Source organism: Branchiostoma lanceolatum, chromosome 15, assembly GCF_035083965.1.
Source record: "Branchiostoma lanceolatum isolate klBraLanc5 chromosome 15, klBraLanc5.hap2, whole genome shotgun sequence".
NCBI lineage: Eukaryota > Metazoa > Chordata > Leptocardii > Amphioxiformes > Branchiostomatidae > Branchiostoma > Branchiostoma lanceolatum.
The window spans coordinates 12,510,887-12,529,801 of record NC_089736.1 but is presented as its reverse complement, the minus strand read 5'-3'; the positions used below and the strand labels follow the sequence as shown (position 1 = coordinate 12,529,801).

At 37.3% G+C, this 18,915-nt stretch overlaps 1 protein-coding gene across 1 annotated transcript in view; it reads right to left on the bottom strand.

Annotated features, from left to right (window-relative positions):
- LOC136421283 (low-density lipoprotein receptor-related protein 1-like) overlaps window positions 1–18,684 on the bottom strand; it is a 128,650-nt gene extending 109,966 nt beyond the window's left edge. The window contains exon 1 of the mRNA XM_066408513.1: window positions 18,367–18,684. Within this exon, the coding sequence (XP_066264610.1) occupies window positions 18,367–18,442 (76 nt within the window). The 5' untranslated portion in view covers window positions 18,443–18,684. The remainder of the gene's footprint in view (window positions 1–18,366) is intronic.
- Between the last annotated feature and the right edge of the window lie 231 nt (window positions 18,685–18,915).

The following is an 18,915-nucleotide window of genomic DNA, read 5'->3' as shown; positions in this document are numbered from 1 at the left end:
CATCGTGCTGCAGAAAATGGATCTCAAGCCTGCTCCTCTTTTTCCCATTTTATGGATCATTGCGTTTTATGAGAATTCAAGAAATAACCTCTAAGACGAGCATATGCCCTTTGATAGTAAATAGTATGGATCGTGCTGATAGAAATATTATTTGCAATTTGCAAATAGCCAAGCTGCAATGTTCGGGCCATAGTATAACTTCAGCCTTGTGAAAACTATTTTATCATCAAGTACAATTTCATTTTCAGTGCTCAAAAGTATTATGCCATGAAATTCTATTTCTCTTCTTATAATGTATTGAAGTTCGCCGGGATTTAAATTTCCCGAAGGAAAAAACAGAGTGTTCGCGGTAGTTTTGAGTTCGCATTTGAAACAATAGTAGCCATACAGTCACAAAATGGAACAGCTTTTCGCATTGGTTTTAAGTTCACGGTAAAGAGTTCACCGCAAACATAAAACCACCGCGTACATTTCTGCATTTACAGTAGTTCTAACCCTGAAATCTGAAGGACATCAGTAGGATAGGCAGTGCACTCCCCCGAACATTACCCCTACTCTACTGATAGCATATTTCATGTGGTCTGATCTCATAAATCATTTTCTGACAAGCTGAAAACCCAAAGACCTTTTCCCAAGAGTTTGGACACAGCCCATTTTTCAAGTATGGAATAGCCTTAGCTGCACTTGCATACTGATGAATATAACTGGCTGTAGCCTTGGTACAAAATACAGTAGCAAAATGTTTTAATCATTCCATACCAATCTTGCCTTGGTTCTTATATATCTTAATCAAAATATTCTGCAAGAAGTTCAGATGAAAAAAAGGTTGAGAATTTTGCAGCTAGATGTGCAAAGGTTAGGTGTGACAGGTCATATGACAGTGTAATATGACAAGCTACAACTACCCGCTTGTCTGCAAAACTGAAGGGCAGTTAAACTGGCTATATATAGATACAGATACAAGCATATGACTATATTCTGACTCTTCAACTGAATGTGCCAAGGTACGCACTTTCCCAACTCTTTTTTTTCTTCAATTTTCTGGTGTGGCTATCATAGTTCAACATTACAGCATTATCTTTAACAAACCGAGAACCAACAAATTAAATTGGTGGGGCCTTGATATCTCTATATATAAGTGTAGCCTGAACTCAATCAAGCTCCTGTAACGGCTTGCCGCCCTGTAACCGCAAAATCCCAGACAGCTGGAGTTTGCGTTATACAGACTAATATAAGTGCATCAGTGACAAATTGTAACATGGAGGTACCTATGGAGCACTACTCAAGATTGCTTGTGTGGTAGAAAATTGACATACATGTATTGGGTGATGCAATCTCACAGCTAGTAGCTATGGATATGATTTTATATATATATATCAGGTGTATTTGCAGCCAGTGCCACAGGCAGGTACCCAATGTGTAGGGTAATGAGGCTGTTTAACGTGTTCGAGGCACCTCCTCGAGCACGGGACCCCCGTTTTACGTCCCTCCCGGAAGACGATTTCGTGGAAAGCTTCGTGAGGCTACAGCAATCCGGACGTCCTTGGTTGGTCCCCCATCCAAGCACTGTCCGGACCGCGCGTTGCTTAACTTCCGAGATCGAGGGATCGGGTGTATCCAACGCGCCACGCGGCCGTATCTTTTTGGACCACTGATATGTGCGTAGTGCACATAATGTCTGACCCTGGATATGTGGCGAAGTGTATGTAATAGAAATTATTCATTTTATGGGGTGAGAGATTTCCTTGAACTACTGTAAAACGTGAAATATTTGCTGTGATTTAACGTTAGCAATATTCGTGGTGATCTCTTTTTACCATGAAATGAACATTTTCCATGCTGAAGAAAATTTGCATGTTACTATGCTACTGTACTGTTTCAACAACCATAAACTTAACCTTCTCCCTGCTGCCTAACTCTGTAACCAATAGAGAATTGGGTGCCAAACGGCACCTTCAGTGTGCTAAAGGTTAAAACAATACAAATTCCTCCTTTTCCCCACTACCCTGAAATTATTAACCTTCTTCTAGCTAAATAAAATTTGCAATGGTTACAGCATTAGGCAGCAGGGAGAAGGTTAAGTCCCAGCAAATTTTTTATGATTTTCAGTATCTTCCTAACCCTCCGGATCCCCTATCTTAACACACACAAATCAATCATTCATGCTCTGTATGAGGGCTCCCAGTACCCAAACAACTGTGTTTCAATACTTGCACTAGAAAACTAGACATCCAGATGGGAAAACCAGATCTTGGCTCAAGCATTAGGGCTTTGCTGGCAAAGAAATCTACTTCTTGGGACAGACAAAAATTTCACCCTGTCCGTTCAAAAAATCTCAACTTTATCAGTCATTTCTTGACCTGATATCGATAAGAAGAAAACCTTAAGTTAAAATGTCAGATTTAACAACGAAAATCAACAACATAAGCTCCAAACAACGAGTGGGACTGAAAAAATTTAAAGCTGAAAACAACCCTGTCAAGAATAAATGTACATACAGGTCAAGGTTTTCACCCTACATAAAACACTATGGATTTGATACAACCACTTTGTTTTGCCTTTGATAAGACCATCCAACAAACTTGAACTTGACTGTGATAAAGAAAGATAACGTAAATAGATACATAACATAAACAGGTTACATGTGCATGGACAAATGGTTTACATTAGTGGACAGTAGATCAAATCTCACAAGTGTCTCGGATACTGTTACAAGCAGAATAGGATCAATTGCCAGGTTTTCAGTGCTGGACATGGTGAAAATTCGGTCAGAAATACCCCAGCTCCCCATACAAAATTTCCTGCCATTGCCTAGATGCATCTGGTCTTCATATTCTAGATTGATTTTGATCTGGTATTTATGTAATTTAAAATCATCAATTTTCCTGAATTTGGCGTAAAACGTTGTGAGCCTTCCTGAATTTAGCGTAAATCGTAATCAGGACCCCCCATGTCTCGTGTTTGAGTAGAGCCACACCTCAAGTACATCAAAGAACCCACCACACTTATCCAAAAGAGTAGGGGTCCTTCCTGGTGTGAGTGGATCAAACCTTACAGTCTGGTCTTTCCTAGCTTGTAGCTACTGTACAAAATTGATGTTTTACTGGTTATGCAAAACAAACAAACAAAATGGAAAGCTTAGGCCACACCAATTTATTTTCTTGGTTATAAACGGAATTTCTAAAAAAAAATTTTAAATGCTAGATTGGAAAAAAAACATGAAAACAGAATCTCAGAGGAATGTTTTTCTTTCATGCACACAGTATCAGGGAGTGAACTGGGTCAGGTGCAAGTTTTCACCCCAGCCTTCTGTTTTCAAGATTTTTTTTTTTGCTAAAATTAAAAATAAAAATCCGTTAACCAAGAAATTAAATTGGTGTGGCCGTAGCATGAAAGTTTGTGTTAGCCGAAAATTTGGATAAGTCCAAATTATTTCAGTGTTGGATATGTAAATTTAGCCTTTTTCAAAATAGAAATCTCTCAGTCTATTGTTGAAGTTTTCCTTCACCTGAAAATGTAATGGTTTGTCCCCATGGATATGTCTGCATCAGATAAAAAGTCCTTGGGACAGAGTTTGAGCTGACTGGGGTCACACGATCTGACCCAGTCAGCCTGTATTGTGTCTTGAATGTTGTAAGACAGTTTGCAAGAAATCTCAAGTGTATCGGTTTCCCAGCCTAGGTCTTTATAAGTGCCTTGCACGGATGTCTCCAGCTTTTTAAAGGCAACCAAAGCAATATTAGGGCTCAAAAAATAAAGAAGAAAAAAAGAATGCTGAAATCTTTATAGTAGTGACATTTACTAACACTGTTTAGCACATTTGCGTTATAACTTCACACTTTGAGCACTTTAAAACCACGCAAAAACGATCCGTACAATGATCCCCTTAGTTTTGCGAGCCTACAAAAACCCCTGCGACGATTTTAAGTGAGTTTTCCCATCACACTGACGTCATATTTTTGTATCATGGAAGTCGCTATACATAGTGATACAGTCTTGTTTGAACTAATCATGATTGTATAGAAATGACTAAATAAATTGACTTTCAAAATTCGAATTTCGAGCCCTAATATTGCTTGGGTTTCCTTCAAATCTTCTTCCATCCCACTCATTGTTTGTAAGCCAATGTGTTAGATTTTTGGTGTTCTACCTGTCATTGTAACTTCATTGTCAGCTTACAAAAATACATCTTCATCAGTTTCTTGTCACGAAGTTCAGATCTTTTGTACAGATGGGGTGAAATGTTTTTTCGGTCCCAACAAGCACATCTCTATAGTGGTCTTGAAGTCCTGGAGCCAGCTCTAGTACCTTGTACCTGACACTAGTTTGGGAAAGTAATACCCTTGCTGAACAAAAGGTTATGAGTTCAAGTCCCAGCCCTTACCCTAACCTAAAATAGAAGGTAGATTTAAAATGAGAAAGACGTAATTAGTGTTACTCTTTGACCCAGAATGTCTAAAACCTTCCGATGCACAAGTCTACTATTACATTAGCTTTAAGTTTAACCAAAGTTTCTTCCACCACTGACATTGTTTAGATGACGAATATGCAATTATATCCCAGGGCAAGGATAGGGCTAATAATGAAACATCAAGTTGCAATTCTGTGTAAGTTGGAAGCCAGACAAGACTGGAATAGGATAGAAAGGTCATGGATCTATTCTCAGGGCTCGAAATACTGGATGCATATGCACTTTTGTGCACCCAAAATTGGAGCTGTGCACCTCATTTTTAATTTGACCGTGGGTGCACCTAGATATTTGTATTGTGTAACATATGTAAACTTTAAGGTACATTGGTATACAGCATATTCTTGGCATTTACATGTGAGAAATAATATCAAAACCTTTGCCATATCACTTGTTTGATTTTGAACGAAGCTATATAATTTCATATTCATATTCATCCTGTAAAGCAGTAAGGTAAACATGTAATTGGTTTTGTTGACATTCTAAATTTTGTACCTTTAATATGTGCACCCAAAAATTTTCTGGGCCCTAACATTTTTAGGTTAAGGGCACCGACTGTAATTCTTGTTTCTTTCACTGTAACTTTATGTTCACTGTTTTCACAGTCACCTCTGTACTGTGAACTTATCATCACCGTGAAAAAAAACTGTTGTTTTTATTCATGATTCATTCACACATCCATTCTGTAAATCACTTGCCGTGAAGTTAAAGTTCAGTGAAAATGTCCATTTTCCTTACGCTGTGAAATTTTGCTACCGTAAAGACAGTGAATTACAGTATTCCCAAAAAAATTAATTTCGAGCCCTGGTTCTGATGAAATCCCGGGGAAAGTCAATGTCACATGGGTTGATGAACACATGCTCGTCACGTAGAAGACAAGATAAAAGTCAGGTCAGGATGAAACATGCGTGCTATGCAGGGGTCACATAGTTACCACTTTTATTAGCTTTTCACAATGGGATAAAAGATTATGGTGTCAACTTAGCGGTCAATCCAAGAGAAAATTCTAAAGGTCAGAGAAAAGCAAACTTTCATAACAATCTTTTTATTTCAAATAATATGTTGTGATCTACATGTATGATACTGCAAATCAATTCAATATTGGGGTTGGTAATTTTAGCGGGTTGGGGGAAAGCAGGTAGCACAGCATTTAATTTTAATGGTGGGAACAAACATCACTGTCTAAAATGTTCTTAATCAAATATTTGCGATGATGAAATTTTAGCGGTTGACTAGTGACCGTTTTAAAGTTAAGTTACCTTTAACGAATAACAATATATTTTTACAAGCTACACTTCATAAAATCTTAACACTCAACAAAGCATACTTTCTGATTCCCTAAAAGCATAAAAGATGATGAAAGTATTATGGTTCTGCCCATAAACATTAATATTCAGAGTCTAAAACATCCCAATAAATTACCATTAGTGGGAAAAATCATTGATATGCTTTGCTGTAGCTATTCATAATCAAATTTATGTTGCATCCAATACATTAAGACAGTCAGAATCAGTTTACATTTATCACTTCACATATTTGAAATTATCAAGGTAGCACAAAGACATCCATATAAATTTTAATGATCCCCTTTTGTTCATAAACCTGTCAATAAAAATATCAGCTTTATACCAGATTTCCTGCCTTTATGGCAGCAATTCCGCCAAACAAAAGAGGCTATACATTAATAGCTTTATAAACAATATGAAATTGTAATATTTCCCTTTTGTACATATACCTGTCAACTACAATATCAGTTTTATACCATATTTCCTGCCTTTCTGACAGCAATTTCGTCGAACAAGAGCGGCTATCCATTAAAATCCATACAAGCAACCGTATCAAAGACCTTGCTGCAAGAGACGATATCCTGATTAAATTTTCTGGCTGGAAGCTCGAGGCATTTTACCATCCTGTGACCTGGATGACAAGAGCTACCTTCTTTATATTCCAGTCACACTTCCCAAGTCTAGAGGCAATATTGGAATCTGTGGCTTCATTTACAGAAGCCTTCCCACCTGAATAATTTCGGAGAAGCGATAACTCAGGGGCAACCATTGGAATTATATCACGCCCGCCGAAAGCACCTTTGGTGATAGATACGTAACAACCAAGTCTTATCGGCAGAGCAAGCTCCATGTGCATATAGAGTATCTAAAAATCTACCTTGCAAGAATTATCAATTTGTCTTCAATCTATATCTACAAATGACAGCAAGGTTGCAAAATTGTATAATCTGTACTACAGTAGAATACAGTTTATTCTTGTTGTCTCGTGCAAATTATTTAACATTAATCACTACTTTTAGCACACTGCAAGAATTATCAATTTGTATTCAATCTATATATACAAATTACAGCAAGGTTACAAATTTTCATAATCTGTACTACAGTAAAATACAGTTTATTCTTGTTATCTCGTGCAAATGATTTAACGTTAATCACTACTTTTGGCGCATTAAGCCAGACATCAATCTAGAAGCACTGACTGCAAAAGACGCACAAATTACAAAAGAGAGAATGATTATTCTTCCGTTCGTGACAACCAAATTCTCAAAATCATTTGTTCTGAAACCATGGATATCAAAGGGGCGTTCTTCCTGAAGGAAATTATTGACAATCACATTGATCTTAGCTTATCCTGGGACAAAAATCATTACCATTACCTTGGCGTCAAAGTCACCTATAAATTTACAATCTCCCTGCTGCCTAACCCGTGACCAATACAAATTTGGGGCAAACGGCTACTTCAACAGAGAGAAGGTTAAACCATGAGCAAATTGATTATTGAAAACACAACCTTCTTGGGTATGGTATTTTATAGCTTTGCATTTTGTTTTATGATTTCAATTTGTGTCTTCTCTGCAGGGCCCATTGTTTACAATACAATGCATGCCCCTACATTAGATATTGCGTTGCAACAGTCAAATTCTCGCAACAGTCAAATTCTCGCAACAGTCAAATTCTCGCAACAGTCAAATTCTCGCTGTGGCTTCGTCAATCTTTATCTTTGGCTCTCCAGTTAAAATGTACCTTCCATACAGTACTATAACAACAAGAAAATCACTATAATCCTGTAACAATGGCCCACACCTCATTTAGATATCTGACTGAATGGACTGGTTTGATCCATATTTTAGGGAACCGGTTTCTATAGAAAACCGGTTAACGCCACTACTTGGAATGGGTTTCTAGCCTGGCTTTGAAAAACAAATTTAATTGAATTAGTTCAGCTAGGTCCTGAACTCTTCCGAGAACTTGACTTCTTTGCTTTTTCTGCCAAGACCCCTTTATTAGTTTTAATGATCCGCTATTTGAGCTAGGTACAGGATCATTTCAATTATACCGTTGGATGTTCTAACTTGGAAATTGCATGGACTTTTGGAAAAGGCGCCAAAACGAGTTTCACTATTGTGCATTACATTTGATATCCGACATTTACAGTTTTACTAAAATCGGAAATTAATATTAGCTATGGATGAATGCCAGCAGCCTAAGCCTTTTATACCATAAATCTTTGAACGTTTGCAGTTTTCAACATGAGCGCTGAAAATCTGAAAATCTATTGACGCCGAGAATAATAGCTTGACAAAATCAAGCTTCTAGCTAGTTAGGCCACTAGGAGTCCCAATCAGACCCTAGCAGCAGTAGATGGTGTAACACAGGCTACACAAATATGCGTTTCTAATGTATTACTACTATACAGAATTGCTTCAACCGTGACTTTAAACTCTAAAGCACGGAAAAAAACTTTTTTCCTACAATAAAATAAAACAGCAGCAAAATTATATGAATTGACAGTACTATGGACAGGTGTTTCAAATGTTCAGCCAATTTGGAGTGTGTCATCACTTCGTCATGGTTGTCTATATACATACTGTATAGCTCAAAAGATAGAATAATGACTAGGCAATACCAATTCATTTACTTGGTTCTGACACTTAAAAGTAAAAATCTAAGAAAAAAGCAAGCAGAAAACTGGAATTTAAGCTCGAATCTAACTATATTTACTCATGGAAAATGTGAACAAAAGTACTACTTTTTTCCTCAGACACATTTTTTTTATGTTGATAATCTGATCAAGTATTCTTTTTAAGTCCAGGAACCAGCAAATTAAATTCATACGGCTTTCTAGTCATTCAAACTTCTCAGTGTTATTATCTCAGCATTGATATTTGAATATCTCAATATTTGATTTTAACAACCATAGCATATTGCATGAATCTTTACAAACAACTCAATGTTTAGAGAGTCATCAGTAGGCAAAAAAGGCAGTGTCTTTGTTCTTCGCTGGATACAGCAAAAAAGGGCCAGCTGTTGCTCAGTTTTTGTATCAAACAGTACCATGCACAAAGGTGGCAGCCAAAATAAAGAAGCCAGCTTGCACTAGTGCCCGTGTAAACGTCTACTATAGGTTATGTACACCAACATCCACCTCCCCCTGTACAATAGAACAGTCTACAGCTGTAAGACTACAATACAATACAACCCTGAGGTTTTCACATAAAAATGTTTGTGACTTCGGACATGTGTTTGCACATTGGATCGTTACATTGAATCATAATGTTGACTTAGGCAAATCTTGTCTGTCTGTGCAAGCAATACATGTTACACACAGAATGACAATTTGGCTACGAAAGAAACCTTTTTCTCTGCTAGTGGTTGCTACAATACAACCCTGAAGTTTTCACATAAAAACGTCTCTGACTTTGGACATATGTTTGCACATTGGATTATTACATTGAATAATGTAGACTTACGCATAACTTATAAGTCTGTGCAAGCAATACATGTTACACACGGAATGACAATTTGGTTATCCAAGAGATCTAGTGCTTAATGTTCCCAATGCAAATTTTGTGAAAAAAGACACCAAGGGCAGGAGAAGACTATATTATAAGGAAAGAAACAGAGAAGTTCATCAATATGTTACATTTGTAGGTCAAATAGCCTAAAAATCATCAAAGTCTGTTGTTAAAGGGGCTATCCAGATATTTCAGCAAATTTATCTATTGAAGATTGAATAGAAAATAAATAAATAACAGGTCTATTGTACACTTCCCTTCCTGTTTTCATCTTAATTTCATTTCCATGTTTGTTTGTATTGCATACCTGGTAAACCCACACCAGGTTTGTACTGAAGAGTACAAGCTGCATATCTCAATAGATTTATTTGAACGACTCACACTGGGAAAAACCCCTACTCTTTTCAACAAGCGTGATGGGGTTTTTTTACGCATTCGATGTGTGGCTCTCGTAAAACATGGGACAAAACATTTTACTTCTGTATTCCTCGAGTGTGAAATGAAGAATCATTGTGTTTTTGCCCTACAGAAAATGCCCAAGACTAACACCCACGTTTGACCTGCGTAGGTCTTAAGTTCAGGCTTCTTTGTATCAAGAATACTAAGGGAACACAGATGTCCTGGTGAAAGATGAAAAGAAGTTGTTAAATCGTCTTAAAGATAAGAGTACATCCCTTTAGTTGGTCATCACTCTAGACCATCAATAAGCTATTGGCAACATTTTATCTTATGTCATCAAGTTTGTGTCAGCTGACCAATAGCAGTTTATACTATCACACTTTGTTTTTCTTTTGTTTTGTTATGTTTTGTTTCCTAGTACAAAACTCTTCTAAGACAAAGTGAAGGGGGCTTACATGTATTTTCCAAGCAGATGTTGGTGTGAAAAATTGTAACATTTTACAAACTACCAGCCTTCCTAGCACTTCAACCCAACATCTGCTTGGAGATTAACCTTCTCCCTGCTGCTTAACCCATAACCAATACAAAATTAGCATGACAAAAGTTAAAGAGGAATATGCTTTATTTACAAAGAAGCCTTGACCAGCTTCTAAGCCTCAAACTCTTTCAATCAGCATGTTATAATTATAGTGACTCATTCCTTGGGTGTGGGAGGGGGGCAACTCTCAACACCTTCTATAACATGTTTTTCCTCTACTCTATCAGAATACCATACACTCAACACAGGAAACACGACCTTTATTTCTCATACCTTTGCTATGTCTAAGCAGATATAAGTTGAGACCTGTGATAAGCACATACAGTTGGCAACTATCATTTCTCAAATGAGTCAAATCTGCTGGTATGCGACACACATACCTAGACAGAGTTTCTGGCCAAGTAACCTACTCAATGACATACAAAAAGGTGGTGTGCTACGTCGAATGGTGGTTATACCGGCAGTATAGATACAAAAATAGACCTGTCCAAAACTTTCCACAAGTTTGGGATAGAAGATGGCCCTTAGTTTGACTTTCTTGCTTTTTGTAGATTACGAGGTATTAAATATATTGTTCAAAATCAAATGGCTATTTTAGTATTGCAACAAATGAATTTACAAATGTGGTTTAAACAGATTTTATTCAATTATAATAGCACAGCAATGCAAGATACAGTAAAAGGGTAGTCTTCCAAGAAACCGGATAATTGACTTTACACAACCAGGACTTTACATAAGAGATAACAGATCTTATTCAATTAATTGCTAAGCAATATCACATACAGCAAGGAGATTATAGCCTCCTTGCATACAGTAAAGGATAGCTTTCTAAGAAACCGGATAGGGGTGTTCTATGTTGACTTTACACAACCAGGATTTTACATAAAAGATTAACAGCTTCTGCTTCTTTTCAGAGCTATGAGCTCCTTTTCTTCATTGCTATGAAATGAAAATTTGCACGTGATCGATGTAAAAGAACCCAACACACTTATCGAGAAGAGTAGGGGTGACCTGGTGCCCTAGGCCAAAAACGCGAGCCATAGCGAAGCCACCCTACTAGCTACTTGAAAAAGCATCATGCTTCACCTCAATGACCACTTACCTTAAAGCATAGATACGTTTTGTATACAATTAAGAAAATTTGGAAAAAAATTGTATGCGGGACTTTAAACATTACTAATACTATGAGTATAACACTGCACAAAATACATGCATCATTATACGGTAATATTTATAACAAAATGGTTTTGCGCAGGAATTTAAGTGTAACAAAAATAAACACCCGAACAGATTGTTTCGACATACACCATATGCGAACCAAACCACCCAAGCTTTTCAGCAATCAATTTTGACTCGTGCGTCCAAATAAGGAGATCTTCCCAGCAAATTCCAACAGAAGGCAGAGATCTGTATCCATGGCAACCGTGACAGCTTGGTATGATTAGTCACCATAGTAACTATAAATCCTTGTCCAGGATAATTAAGGGGATTATGTGGTATATGGTTATCGGCTGCCTGTCTATGAAATAACGAGCATGTTGCAAATCTAATTTATTTCACTGTAAACATACGCGGTCATCTGTATAATGTGATATAAATGTACGGTACCGTGTGGTAGTCATTTTTGGGGCGTAAATATTCAAATTACATATGAATAGTATATTGTAATTCTTGTTTATTTCCATGTAACTGTTTTCATGGTCACCTCTGTACCGTGAACTTATCATCACAGTGAAAAAAACTGTTTTTATTATCTATGATTCCTTCACACATCCGTTCTGTAAATCACTTGCCGCCACCGGCAAATGATTTTTTGCTACCGTGAAGATAAAGTGAATTACAGTATCTGAATACCCTCTTTGGGAAAGAAGACATCATAATTCATATGCAGTAGGTACATGTTTGTATGTGCATGTGCACAGGAATTAGGCATTGGCCTCTGTCAATATAAACGAAAGATTTCAGCCCCTTTCTAAGTTCTTTTGCATCTATTCTGCTGTAGTTTCGTTGCACCCAGACAAACCTCAACTGGTCTAACAAAAACAAACAATGTTTATGTCTTTATCCCAAACCCTACTGAACATACACAGAGACAAGCCAATTTGCTGTTTGTATACATTAGGATACCCCTGCAGACTTTAACAGTGTTTATACTTGTTACAATCAAAGGAAGTCTGCTGCTACCTGAGTACCTCCCATAACAGTGACCTCATAGGGGCAATGGATAGTGACTTAGATGCTCAGTTTAGTCTTAAAGTTTCAGTGTTTTGAACAATACAAATACTGTAAACCCATTTAATAATGCGGTTAGTAACTTTAGTGATTGGAGGGGGAAAGGCATTTAATTTTAATGGTGGGAACAAATATCACTGTCTGAAATGTTAGTAATCAAATATGTAATATAACCATTAAACAGCTAAAATCCAGTTATCATCAACAAATCAAGAATTACAGTAGCTTTAATATAGTATGGAGTTTTCAGATTATAATATTTTATAATACTGTACCTCTAATATTCAGTTTTATGGCTTTTACTGTGGTTTGTACAATTCTAAGTAGTAAATATATTGAACATGAAATTTGAAAACTTGGATCAAGGCGGCTAAAGAGAACCCCCTTGCTTGGATGAATGTAATAAAGTAAGAGGTAAAAAGGAGGGAAAGATAAGAAAGTAAAAGGGAAAGATAAGAAAGTAAAAGCAATGTCCTTGGTAAGAGCAAAGAGGTTTAAATTAAGAAGCAAAAGAAGCAAAAGGGTTTGGAGGGGAGAATGGGGGAGGGAATGCTATCACTAGCAACAATACATATTCATTAGCATCTTTCAGATTGAGATCTTATCTTTTATCATGTTTTCATCACCCAAGGGACAATTTATGTGTATCTGTCAGGACAATTAACATGTAGCTCAGTGGCTCCTTTGTGACAGTTATTCAAGCATTGTGACTACCATTACAATCATCATTTCCATTTGTTTAGAAATGATAGGGCATGGAAGACACACACACAAAGACAACACTTTCATTATTGTTATGATAGCATGGTTAGACACAATTTACATTATAATACAGCTGTCTGATAAATAGTATTCCATGATTGTGGTTTACCCAAATTGAAGTTGAGAAAATACCAGGAACAAGTGCAATGGCAAAACATTGCACAAGACAACTTTAACAGCTCTTATTCCTTGAAAAAGTAGACAATTCTCAGTGAGAATTCCTTTGTTTAGTGTCTAGGTATTTAGCATCTCAAACAATACAAAACAAAGCTATTGTTTCGCCATTCCTAATGTTTTGCTACATCAGTACATGGGCATCGATTTTGTCACTGAAGCATAGAAAAGCTGTTACAACCAGTTCCAAAGGCACACTTCAAATTCACATGGATATATTGATTGATATTGATAAATAGACACGTACAAAATTCAACAACTGACAATCAATATCTTTTACAAACATATTCATGTAACACCGATATCATAACCATGTTTTTCCTGAAAAGCGGTACCTACAATTTTCATTTCGATTATAGACACAGTATAACTATAGTATAAGTGGCTCGGTTTTACCTCGTTAAAACACCATAATGACTACCTTTAACAAAGCGACACTTCAGTGACCTCTCTCACATCCCCTTCTTTCAGGTCACTGCACTCTAGTAGAAGCCCTTTGGAAAAGATTGCATCAGCATTCACATTCTGTCTATAAGCATGCTGTGTATGCTATGTAAGGTAAATAAAGGTGGCTTTGCTAATGATGGTTGCATCATGTAACTTCTGTTTGTACATTAAGTTTGCTGTTTGGTTGTTTGGTCCATTCCATGCCTAGCAGTACATATATGGATAATCAGAAAGGTTATCCTTTCTGTTTCAGTAGAAAGATTTTGAGTTACATAATAAGAGTGGTTTGCCGTTCATCTAACCATGTAAAGCCTCAGTCAAGCCAGGGGTACTAAATAGTAAATGCTACACCATGCACAAGTGCGAAACCTACACTGACTTAACTCCTTCAGCAGCCTTGTCACAAAATTTTAGAGTAGGAGGCTAATATCCAAAAGTAACAGGCGGGCCCTGTAGTGGCCCTATGCAGCAAAGAAGTCGCCCGCGGGGGTGGGTACGGTCTCCCCCTCCTGTAGGAGGGGTCTGGGGGGCCTCCCCCTAAAAAAAATTGTAAATTGAGACCCCCTAAATATGGTTTTTGGAATATTCTTGGTAACTTTTATGTGCATTTTAAAACTTAACTTTTGTAACTAAAATTTAGTTGTGCTTTTTATTAAAATTCTACACAAAAGGAGCCGGCACAAAATTGAAAGTAGGCGGTGAAAATAGCCGCCTGCTGCCTTGTTTTGACAAGGCTGACTCCTTGTCAAACTACAAAACGTAACTGTTATTTGACAGTAACCTTGCTTTTATGATTTCCAACAGAAACCCTGCTTTTAATTGTGTTGGTCTGCAACTATCACAATATGAATATTATAACAAATGTTAACCATGTTGAACGTTATTTGTACATACAATAATAATGATAACTTAAACTGTGTTGGTTTTACATATGAGTTGAGTTTTTTTACTGCAACTTTCTGCAAGGCTGACTTGTTCCATGTTTTATCAATTAACCAATTACTAGTCTACAAAACAGATACAATTTCGCCAGCTCACATTTCAAGTCAAACCCCCTACTCTGGAAAATCAACTGTCTAGTATAAATACCGAGGCTGAGCTCGGCAATACAGCTCTTTCTTTTCTTTCTAACAAGTTATTTGTCCCCTAACATTTACATTGTGATGTAAGAGTATGTGGGTGTTGCATACAATGATGAGACTGTCTGTGCCTTGTACTTTGCAGGGTAAATGGTTTTGAGACACTGAATTCATTGTTGTCTGGCTACAATCTAAAACCTTGACCTTTACAAAAAGTAAATGTAACGTAACTATTACTGCAATGTAGCTTGCATAAGAAAAATAGAAGTAAACCTGGTAACATACCTTTTATAATGAAGTTCCTTTTCTTCTGTATAGTTAATCTATCACATCATAAACATATAACAATGATGTGCTAAGAGGTAAAATTAACACCTTGAAACAACACCACAAGACAATATCAAAAGACAGTCATTTTTGAAGCACAAGTTACTGTAAACAGATATAAAGAGATTTGTTCGCTACACCATTAGGATAAAGTTTCATCTTCTAAGACTGCTGGGTAGGCCTAGAAAAAGGATTATGGTTGAAGAGTGCAAATATCTGTTTTAAAGGCAACCAAAGCAATATTACTATTATATTATTAGGGCCCAAAATATGAAAATGAAAAAATGCTGAAATCTTTATGCGTAATAACGTCATGCTTTCAGCATTTTCAAACCGAGCAAAAATGTGCCATACAATGATTCCCTTAGTTTCGCGAGCCTACAAAAATCCTGGCAACGATTTTCAGTAAGTTCTCAGTCCCCGATATCACAGCGACATCATATTTTTGCATGATGGACATTGCTATACATTGTGACAGTGTTGTTTGAACTTATCATGTATAGAAATGACTAAATAAATAGTCTTTCAAAATCCGATTTTCAGGCCCTAATATTGCTTGGGATTCCTTTAGATTTCGAACTGTGATTTCTCTATCTTTTTATACAACTGGGTTCTGAGTAACCCTTGTTTGTTTACGGTTCAAAATCAAAACATTCTCAAAACCATTAGGTAACATTACCCTTACACAAGGCAGTCAGATGACCTAGTTTCATTTTAACTCACTTCAAAAGTAGCCGAAGAATTAGTCCTGTGCCTCTGGGGACAGATTTTGACGATAATTGGTCTTGATAAGTCTTCAGATAATCCATCACTATTATTCAACCCCCCTCCCACTTAATTCTTTCTTCTAACAAAGATTTTCTTTTCATACTTGGTCATATGGTCTCCTAAAATTGCTAGTGGTTTTTTCTTGGCATTGGTACAAAAACAACAATCTTTTATTACCGAGGACCTAGCTTGCAAGCAATAAACTGTAGTTGTAGGTTGTAGTATCGCAAAAATATGCAAGATCATGGGACTAGATTAGAATTTAGATCTATATTTCTTGTCTTCTTCCAACAATGACTTTCTTTCCATACTTGGCCATATGGTCTTCTAAGATAGCACCTTTTTCTTGGCATTGGTACAAAAACAACAACCTTTTATTATAGTAAACTTAGCTTGCAAGCCTTAAGTTGTAGAAATTTGCAAAATTGCGGTACTAAAGGTTTAACTTTATGTCTCTTGCCCTGTTCGTCCTTGGGGCTTGAGCAAGCAGTGTGTGTGAGTCACATGAGCATCTCTCACGTTACTAATAAGCCTGTGGCTGTAGTATGGATAAGGTTATACCAGACATAAAAAGAAACGTATATCCCATTCGTGTGTCTTGTGACTTGGCTGGAAGCCAAAAAAACGGGCAATCGCTTTACGTCGAAAACCACACGTACAACGACGCTCAAGCTCTGATCATTAAAAATTGAGTAGCGATGGTGTCACTGTTCATAACATACGGATAGATAAACATTGAATCCTGGAACACTATGGTAGGAATAGCTATCAATTCACAAGACAAGAAAAAGCAATCACATATACTGATAAAAACCCAGTCAACGTTTACAAATCCAAATTTACAATAATGGTGGGTGAGCAGCAAAGGCATACAGTTTGCAAATTGTGCACAACATTTTCTCAGAAATTCTAATCTAAACACGAACGCTCAAGCAAGACTGTACTGTACAAGAATTTATCCTTGATTCTTCAAGCATAGCATAATTCAAACCACTCTCTGCTAAATTGTTTGCTTGTTAAACACTTGTCGGTGAAAAGTACCATATATAATCCGAACAGTTCTGCAATGCGAACAAAAACCCGGCTACACGACCAGGTTTTTACGTAATCCAGGGGTTGAAATCATGCCGACATTTGATTGATTGATGCAAAGGTGTGGCTGCTTAACCTAGTAGGTTGCAGCCAAAATACAAATGAAGGAGGTTTGCCTGTCAAACAACAATTCAGGAAGTGCCAGTAATACTACACCAGGGTTTAGCTATTAACTCAAACACAAACACAACAAAATAATCACAGAAAACCGCAGAACGGCTTGTGGTGTTTGAGGAAAAAAAAAACAAAGATTACGGCTGATTAGCATATAATTCAGATTACACAGCTATAACGGGGTGCTAATCTTAAACCACTTTCTCTATTCCTTATCTTATTTCTTTATCAGGTAATTTCAATATTGACACTTGCTTGTTATCAAAACATTTACCGAAATATGTAGAGGGTGAAGGAACGATACAATATTGACACTTAGCGGTGCTGGTTTAGAAAAGGCGGATGTGTATGAGTGTTGTTTGATTTTAGGATTTTTTTTAGATATGTTTTCTAAAACTAAAATGCCCCCCTCCCATTTCTACAACATATGGGGAGGGGGGCAATGTTTACTAACAAATTATAGGCGTAACAAACAAGGTAAAGTATGTTACGTGGCACATATTTAAAGCTTAAATCCCTAAGAATTCAGAAAGACTTATGGATAATCCAAGCAAATTTATCTAATCTGTTTGGGGCCAACAAGTCGGGCCAACTTGGCGACGACGGGATTCTATAATTTTAAAGATAATTTAGAAAAGCGAAAGGCTTTAGCCTATCATTTCAATGTAATTTTGCAGATAATATTCCCCAAACTCAAGACCTTTCAGTCTACTAGATATTTATCAGTAGTTATGAGTTCTTCCTGGCATTCTAAGAGTTAAGTGTAGCAGATTTTTGTGGTTTTACAAAAAAAAGGTTCACCCCCCACCCCCTTTCCTCACGATTTCAGACGACGCAACTAGCAGACGATAAAACCTTAAACTACGGGCTCAACTCTTGAAATATTTCCAGACGTTGCGTCAGAATTTGTCAAAAATATCCTTAATAACATAAAGAAGGGTATAGAAGGGGATTTAGAGTTATCATAATAATTTGGCGCCCGAAGAAAAATGATATCTTGGTCATGTGCCTTGCGGTCGTGAATTCCACCATGCATGTACAAAATGGCGCATGGTAGTGAAGCCATGCCGTTCCAACCAAAACAAAGGCCATTACTCCTCTCTCTTAGCTTCTCAAAAGCTCAAATTTGTCTGGGACACCGCTGGGAGGTTATAGATCATCTTACCTTGACCGTGAGCGGTGGTAATGACCGTGAGACACAGCACAGCGGTGAGGAGGAGTCGTCTTGGCGGCGCCCCCATCGTTCGCGCCCGTACGGTGTGCCAACCAGTCCCGTGCGGTGCCACTCTCCACCCACTCCGCCCAATATCCGGTTCGCTATCGCTTCCACTAGATAGCTTCCTTTAGAAGCGCAAGGATTCCTGTAACGCTCTCGATTCCTTCCTCTGTAGACACACAGCGGGGATTTTAGTCCAGTTATCGGCAAATATTAGCAACCGGAGGCTGGAAAAGTCCCCCGTTCCTCGACGAGGCTGTTACGAGTATATTGGGCCTTTCCAAAAAATAGAATTAGAGGAGGGGGGTTTGATGATTCTACGACTTTATAGAAGGTTTAAAATCCTTAGAATTCTAAGACTTAGCTAGTTGAAGTGGTCAAAATATAAGATTCAAATGCTTGAATTAGTCACAATTTAGGACTAAGGGGGTTAAAATGTTAGAATATACAGATTCGGGTGTCAAGACATCCCCTATATTTTTATTATTTTGGAATGCT